Source organism: Elephantulus edwardii, unplaced genomic scaffold, assembly GCF_000299155.1.
Source record: "Elephantulus edwardii isolate Elephantulus edwardi_28Jun2011 unplaced genomic scaffold, EleEdw1.0 scaffold00135, whole genome shotgun sequence".
Classification (NCBI taxonomy): Eukaryota; Metazoa; Chordata; class Mammalia; order Macroscelidea; family Macroscelididae; genus Elephantulus; species Elephantulus edwardii.
Genome location: NW_006399885.1, coordinates 8,732,997 through 8,741,669, shown reverse-complemented (window position 1 = coordinate 8,741,669; position 8,673 = coordinate 8,732,997). Strand labels below are relative to the sequence as shown.

Genomic DNA, 8,673 nt, shown 5'->3' with positions numbered 1-8,673 from the left:
TTCTCCTTCTCCTTCTCCTTCTTCTTCTCCTTCTCCTTCTCCTTCTCCTTCTCCTTCTCCTTCTCCTTCTCCTTCTCCTTCTCCTTCTCCTTCTTCTTCTTCTTCTTCTTCTTCTTCTTCTTCTTCTTCTTCTCTCTTCCTCCTTCCCTCCTCCCTCCCTTCCTTTTTTTTCCTGTGTGGGAGAAGAAGCCAAAGCAGTGGCTAGTCTTTATTGGAAAGAAGGAAACAATGCTGCACCTTTAGACCACGTCAGTGTGAGCACATTCAGGGGCTTGCTCAGTGGGCTAAGTGGTGGGTACCAGCTTATAAAGGATCCCACATTTAGGGCATTGCTGGCCGTCACCTTTGTGTAGCCAAAACCAGATCACAGTACTGTTGTCCTCTTCACAGATGCAGCGTACTGTTCGCTTATTAGTGATGGAGGGAATTAAATTGGGATATTCCTTAGCTGCCTTTGGAGCAAGCATATTGTATGGATCCTGGCCTTTCCGAGCAGCCATCATGACCTTCTGCTCTAGCCCTGTCTCCTGACCATCATCGGTAGGCCCACCACCTCCAGATCCCATCAAGCAGGCCCTCAAGGCCTGAGCTACCAATGCTCCAGCTCCATAAAGTAACCTTGAAGCCATAACACCCCAAGTTTTACTTCTTTCTGATATGCTATTTTTAAGGTCCCTTTCATCATCTTCATCCACTTCAGCATCATCAATGTGCTCAGTCACTATCTATTGAATGCTCATTTAACATAGTGTTAGGCACTGTCCACAGGACGTAAACCTTGTCTACATTATAAGTCTTCCTAAGAGTCCAGATGAAGTAGGTACTATTATACCTATTTTACAGGTGGAAAAACTGAGGCTCAGAATTCCTTTAGAAACATAAAACTGGTGTGTGGTGGTGACATTGTGTTTTGGACAAGTTATTTTATTTTCTTTTTATCTCTTCCTCTGCTAACATTACTGTTTATTATATCTTGTTTTAGTACTTCTACCCTAGGCTGGGTATTTGTATTCTGTATGCCTTCTTTATTCATGTAGGATTACAAAAAATTTGGAAATAGAACTCATTTTCCTCCATCTTTCTGATAACAAGGATGGTAACATAGCCAAGAACCTACTGTGGGTAAAACTCCCATTTAGCTTCCTGTATTACTCTTTGCATTCAATCTAAACTTGTTGTTATTATGTGCCATCAAGTTGACCACTACTCATATCAGCCCTATGCATAATACCTCTGAATCAACTCTAACTGGGCCAATCTCATTATCTCTGACAGACCTACCCTCATCACTCCAGTTACTGTATCAGTTAATCTCATCCAGGGTCTTCCTTTCATGCGCTGTCCCTCCTCCATTCCAAGAATGATGTCCTTCTCCAATGATTGGTCCATTCTGGCAACATGCCCAAAGTCCGTGAGTTGTTGTTGTTGTTATGTACTATCAAGTTGCTTGTAACTTCTAGCAACCCGATGTACACAGCTCTGAACCCTGCTCTATCCTGAGGCAACTTTATCATCTCTGACACACCTACCCCCATTATCCCAATCACTGAGTCAATCCATCTCATCCAGGGTCTTCATATCTTGTATTTTCCCCCCACCCTCCCAAGCATGATATCCCTCTCCAAGAACTGGTCTCTCTTTGTGACATTCCTAAAGTATGTCAGACAAAGCTTCAGAATCCCTGCCTCCAGGGAGCAGCTTGGTTTCACCCTCTCCAAGACAAACCTGTTTGTTCTCCTAGCAGTCTATGGTATATTTAATACTCTTCTCTAGCACCACAGCTTAAAGGAACCAATTCTCTTTCTATCATCTCTAGTCATTGTCCAGCTTTCTGATGCATAGCAAGTAATTGTGAAGACCATGGCCTGAATCAGGCACACCTTAGTCTCCAGACTGACATAGTTGCCCTTCAGTACTCTGGAGAGGTCCCTCACAGCAGACTTTCCCAATGTACCAAGAAATCTGAAGGACAGCCATCTGGTCAACTGACTGGAAGGGATTCATATTTGTAACCCAAAAGAGTGCAGAAATTATCAAACAACATCATCAATATCACATACAAGCAAGATCCTGCTGAAAATGATCCAAAAACAACTGGAACAGAACATCAACAGAGAACTGCCAGATCTGCAGACTGGGTTTAGAAGAGGCCATGGCACTAAGGATATTATAGCTAATGTTAGTTAGCTGGATCTTGGCTGAAAGCAAAGAGTACCAGAGGGATGTATGTCTGTGTTTCAATGACTATGCAAAGGCTTTTGACTGTGTAGATCACAACAAACCGTGGCTAACTCTGAGAAGAATGGGAATCCCAGAATACTTGATTGTGCTTATGTGAAACCTGTGCTTGGACCAGGAGGCAGTCACTAGAACAGAGCAAGGAAACACTACATGGTTCAAAATCAGGAAGGGTGTATGCCAGAGATGTGTCCTATTTCCATACCTTTTCAGTCTATATGCAGAACAGATCATTCAGAAGGCTGGACCCTATGAGGAGGAATGTGACATCAGGATTGGAGGAAGCATGTGAGAGGGAACCTCAAAATCTTTGTCTCCAAGGAACAGCTTTACTTTACCCTCTCCAGGACAAACCTGTTAGTTTTCTTGACAGAATGGTATATTCAATACTCTTCTCCATCACCACAACTCAAAGATATCAATTCTTCTTCTGTCCTATTGGGTCAGTGTCCAGCGGATGCATAACAGGTAATTGCAAAGACTGTGTCCTGGATCACGTGCACGTTAATCTCTGCACTGACTTCATTGCTCAGTACCACTCGCGTGAGGTCTCTGACAGCAGATTTTCCTAATGCAATTCGTCTTTTAATTTTCTGACTGCTAGTGCCAAGAGTGTTGATTGTGGAACCAAGCAAGCTGAAATTATTAACAATCTCAATCTCTTCTCCATCTATCATGATGCTCACAGTGGCAAGATTCTTCATTATCTTGATGTTGATCTTCAATTCATATTGCAGACTACAGTCCTTGATTCTTTGCAGTAAATGCTTCAGGCCCTCCTCAGTTTTGGCAAGCAAGTTGTGTCATCTGCATAAAAGAGGTTGATGATGAATCTTTCTCCATAATAATCTGCTCTACATGTAGGTTGAAAAGGTATGGAAACAGAATACACCCTGACACACTCCCTTCCTGATTTTGAACCATGCAGTGTTTTCTTGCTCTGTTCTTATGACTGTGTCCTGGTCCAAGTCCAAGTATAGGTTTCACATGAGCATTATCAGGTATTCTGGGATTTCTGTTTTTCTCAAGGTTAGTCACAATTTGTTGTGATCTACAGTCAAATCTGCTTTGTCCTGAAGTTACATAGATACAGAACCTAGCAAACTTAACAATCACCCAAACAAGGAAAGCTGAACTATTAGTTTCCTCTCTGCCAATTGAGAGGAGTTGAGAGCTAAGTCTGTATTGGTGAAATCCAGTCTACATCTCTACGTTATTGTTGTTATGTGTCATCAAGTTGCTTGCAACTCATAGTCACCCTATGTACAACAGCCCTGAAACCTGCTCTATCCTGTGCCAACTTCTCTGTCTCTGACACACCTACCCTCATTATCCCAGTCGCTGTATCAATCCACCTCATTGATGGCCTCTATCTTTTTCTCTGTCCCTCCACCATTCAAAGCATGATGTCTCTCCCCAAGAACCAGACCCTCTTTGCAACATGCCCAAAGTATGTCAGACAAAACCTGAGAATCTTTGCCTCCAAGAAGCAACCTGTTTGTTTTCCTGGCAGTCCATGGTATATTCAACAAACTTCTCCAGCACCACAGATCATAGGCATCAATTCTGTTTCTATCATCCCTGGTCATTGTCCAGCTCTCTGACACATAGCAAGCAATTGAAAAGACTATGGCCTGGATCAGGCACATCTTAGTCTCCAGACTGACACTGTTGCTCTTCAGTACTCTGGAGAGGTCCCTGACAGCAGACTTTCCCAATACAATTCATCTTTTAAATTCCTGGCTGCTGGTACCAAGAGACCTGATTGTGGAGCCAAGCAAACTAAAGTTGTTAACAATCTCAATCTTTTCTCCATCTATCATGAAGCTGCCAATTGGCCCAGTGGTGAGAATCATTGTTTTCTTAATGTTGAGCTTCAATCCATATTGAAGGCTGTATAGTCTTTGATCTTCTGCAGCAAGGGCTTCAGGTCTTCCTCAGTTTCAGCAAGCATGGTTGTGTTATCTGCATAATGCAGATTGTTGAGAATTTTCATGCAAGCCTGATGCCACATTCCTCCTCATACAGCCCAGCCTGAAAGAAGCTAGTTGCCAAGATACTTCAGAGAAACCCCCTGCAGAAGCTCCTCCTGAACCAAGTGTTCACTAAGAACCAGCATTGGAAAGAAAACAAGGGTGTTCTCATTTCTAGTCCCAGAGAACTTTTCTTTCCTGATGAAAAGCAACAAATAGGTGATGTGTGTGAAAGCAGGAGCCCTTATGTTTCAGGCATCCATGGAAAAAATCACAGTAATATCACATCTTCAGCTTTGAGTTCTCTGCTATCTACATGAAGGATTTCCTGTCCAATTTCTTGGCACATCAGAGAATGGCCAAGTGTTTTACTGAGTCAGGTCAGGATGTGGGGACCTGGAGAAGAACATGATGCCCACCTCCAAGGATTCTGCCACAGTAACAGAGAGTAACAGACTCTTTGGATCTGAATGGCCCAGAATAATGCCTAGCCAGCCCTTTGAGAAGCTGCAGTAACTCTTTCTGGCCAAGAAAGTACTATTTGAAATCTACTATGTCAGTATGTCAGGAGCCCTGGGGCACAGAGCATATGGAATTGGGCTACTAACTAAAAGGTCAGTCTTTTGAATCCACCAGCTGCCCTGCAGGAGAAAGACAGACAGGCTCTTCCAATTGAGGTAGAAAACTGAGGGTCACTAGGAGTCAGAATAGAGGGTAGACTCAATGGCAGTGGAGTATTTGCTATTTTTTTAAAATTTCATTATAAGTAGAGTTCTCTACTTATTAAAGTAAATAATGATAATCACATGGCTGCACAGAAATATTTGAAGGAGAAATGGATGGATCCTGATATAATGGGAGAAAAACATGGAGTTCAAGTTCTTCAAGGTCCAGATGATTGGCTGGGCCAATTGAGACTGGAGCAATCCCCAAGACTAGGAGCATACCTCGGTGTCACAGACTGACTTGTACTCCCCCCAAAATACATGTATGCAATGAGACGATGGGGAAGGCATCATGCCTCAGGATCTGTTAAACCAAACAGGATAAAGAGTGTAAAAGGCTTAAGAGTGGAATGCCACATCCCTTAGTCCCATTACAGTAAGGGAAGTTTGCCTGTGATAAAAGGATGGGAAAATGGGCTGAGACAAGGAAGGACCTCAGTGTAGCAAGAAACAACCAGCAGGAGCTGAGTGCAACCTTCTGGGCTTAGGATCCTGAGCTAGGAAACTTCCTGGCACTTCAGAAGATCAAGACCACTGTTACTGCTGTTGTACTTAGGTACAACTGAATCGACCATTAGTCACACCACAGCTACAAACAACAGATCTGAACTTTGTCCTATCCTCCCAGATCGTTATGATCCCTGCCAGGTTTCATCTCATTGTTACAGTCAGCATGTCAATCTATCTTGTTTAGTGTCTTCCTTTCTTTCTTTGACCCTCTACCTTTTGCGGTATAATGTCTTTTTCCAATGACTGGCCCCTCTTGATAATATACTCAAAGTATGAAAGATGTTGTTTCACCATCCTTGCTCCTGATCATGCTTCCTCCAAGACAGACTTATTTGGCAGTCTATTGAGCTCTGGTGGCCTAGTGGCAAAGAGCTGTACTACAATCTTGCAGGCATGCAGTTCGAGGCAACCGTCTACTCCATGGGAAAAGGATGGGCAATCTCCCATGTGATTAACTGCCTCTGAAAACCCACTGGAGGGTCAACTATGGGGCGGTGCTGACTCTACATTACGCAATAACATGAGATAATCAGTAATCTTCTCCAACACCACAATTCAAAAGCATCAGTTCTTCTGTCATTCTTATTCATTCTTATCCTGGCCAACATTTAAGTTAATAAGAAGCAATTGAAAAAGATCATGGTTTGGATCAAGTGCACCTTATTTTTTTTTAAACTTACATAATTTATTGTTAGCACTTTAAACAGGTCCTTGACAGCAGATTCTCCCCAGGCAGCATATCTTTTTATTTCTTAACTGCTGTTAGCATGGGTGTTGATTGTAGATGCAAGTAAGATGAAATAATTGACAACTTCTGTCTTTTTCTCCATGTATGATGATGTTGCTTGTGGGCCCAGTTGTGAAGAGTTGTGTCTTTAATCCATACTGAAGGCTGTTTATAGTCTGATCTTCTTTTATAAGTGTTTCAAGTCCTCTTCATTATTTGAAGCAACATTGTTGATGAGTCTTGCTCTAATCCTGAAGTCACATTCCTCTCCATAGAAGCCACCTTCTCAAATTATTTGATCAGCATAAAAATGGAATAGATATGGAGAAAGGACACAGCCCTGAGGCAAAGCTTTCCAGATTTTAAACCATGAAGTGTTCTCTTGTTCTGTTTGGATAATTCTCTCTTAGATTATGTATAGGATTTGTAGGACCACAGTTAACTGTTCTGATATATTTATTCTTCTCAGTTTTAACCATATTTTGTTATGATCCACATAGTCAATGCTTTTGCATAGACAGTAAAACTCAAGCAAACATTTCTAGTATTCTCTGCTTTCAGCCAAGATCCTCTTGACATCAGCAATGATATCCTTTACAACAGATTTTCTTCTGAAATTAGCTTGAAATTGTGGAAGTTCCCTGTTGATGCATAGCTCCAGTAACTCCTTCCCCTTGTTTTTAAATAATTTCACTTGCCTTAGTAATTTTAAAATATTCTTTAGCAAGATTGTATCTGCATGTGACATTGATGATACTGTTCGATAATTTCTGCATTCTGTTGCATCACCTCTTTTTGGCATAGGAACAAATATGGATCTCTTTCAGTCAGTTTGGAATACAACTGTCTTCCAAAGTTCTTGGCATAGGACAGTGAGCATGTCCAGAGCTGCATCTCTTTCACCAAAGTACAACAAAACACATGGAATTCTTTAAAACGCCAAGCCATGGACTGCTAGGAAGACAAACAGGTTCATCCTAGAGAGGGTAAAAACAGGCTACTTCTTGGAAGCAAGGACTCTGAGGCTTCGTCTAACATACTCTGGGCATGTTGCAAGGAGGGACCAGTCCTTGACGAGGGATGTCATGCTTGGGAGGGTGGAAGGACAGAGAAAGAGGAAGATCATCGATGAGATGGATTGATTCAGTAACTGGGATAATGAGGGTAGGTGGGTCAGAGGCAGTAAAGTTGGCACAGGATAGAGCAGCTTTTAGAGATATTGTTCATATAGGGTGGCTATGAGTCACAGGTAACTCCATGGCCCATAGCAACAACAACAACAAAAAACCCAAAATAATTGATGTTAAGGAAACAAGAACTTTCTTCAGAACTGAGAGAGAAAGCAGATCTTCTTCTAGGGCTAGTACCCTGAATTTGGACTTCTCACCTCCTAAACTGTAAGAAGATAAATTTCTGTTTGTTAAAGGCATCCACTTGCAGTATCTTTGTTACAGTAGCACTAGGTAACTGAGACACTCAGAGATGTTTTGGGTTCAGTTGCAGACCACCACAATAAATATTGCAATAGGGCAAGGCACACTAATAATTTTTTTGTTTTCCAGTGTGCATAAAAAATTATGTTTCCACCCTGCTCCAGTCTATTAAATGTACAATAGCACTATAAAAAATTTGAAATATTGTGAGAATTAACAGAATGGGAAAGGAGACATGAAATAAGCATGTGCTGTTGGAAGAAGGTCATACAAAGACTTGCTCTGTGCAAGGTTACCACGAACTTTCAATTAATTAAAAAAAAGTAGTACCTGCAAAGCAAGATAAAGTGAAGTTCAATAAAATAAGATACACTTGTAATTGTCCCAAAAGGCTCTTTAAACTCTGAGCTAAAACTATCTCCTGAGGTCACTGTTTAATGTCATTAAGTCAACTCACAAATAAAGGATATTACCCGTGTCTACATGAGACCAAATGCTGACATATTCTGGAAAATCTAACAATGCCACCAAGCAATTTGTATAAAAATTGTCAAGTATAGACCTAATTTACTGTGAGAACTTTCACCAAAGCACAATAAAAATGATTTTTAAAAAATTTTAATGAGCACATGAAGGAGTTGAGTATTCTAGGGAAAGCTTGTGCTTTTTGAAACTTTTCCAATTAGAGAATTGTATCATAGTTTATAAGTGTTCAAAGAGAAGTTTCCTGATAAATAGGCCCCCCCAAAATTTTTGTCTTCTCATTGTTTTATCTCTTCAGTTCCTTAAACCATCAATATACAAGAAGAATACAGCAGAGAGGGTGGATGGGGAGCAGAGAAGGGAAAGCCCTGTAATTATTAGCTTTTATCAGCAAGGCTTGTCTTAGGTATCTTAGGGGGAAAATAATTCCAATATCCAAGTCCTTTGAGTCAATTCCAACTCGTGGTGAGTCTCTGAGGCTATCAATATTCATAGAAGAGGATGGAGCGCCATTTTCTCCCTGGAAATAGCTAATGGATCCAAAACATTGACCTGACATGTAATGCATTGAGTTATCAGAGATC

General features: G+C 41.3%; 1 protein-coding gene across 1 annotated transcript; it reads right to left on the bottom strand.

Annotated features, from left to right (window-relative positions):
* Window positions 1-284: 284 nt before the first annotated feature.
* Window positions 285-629, bottom strand: LOC102855390 (cytochrome c oxidase subunit 5B, mitochondrial-like). Its single transcript, XM_006894134.1, has one exon. It carries the CDS (start codon window positions 627-629, stop codon window positions 285-287), a length of 345 nt encoding a protein of 114 aa, XP_006894196.1.
* Between the last annotated feature and the right edge of the window lie 8,044 nt (window positions 630-8,673).

Coding starts and splice junctions, on each gene's coding strand:
- LOC102855390 (XM_006894134.1), bottom strand. CDS start 629: ATGGCTTCAAGGTTACTTTATGGAGCTGGAGCATTGGTAGCTCAGGCC.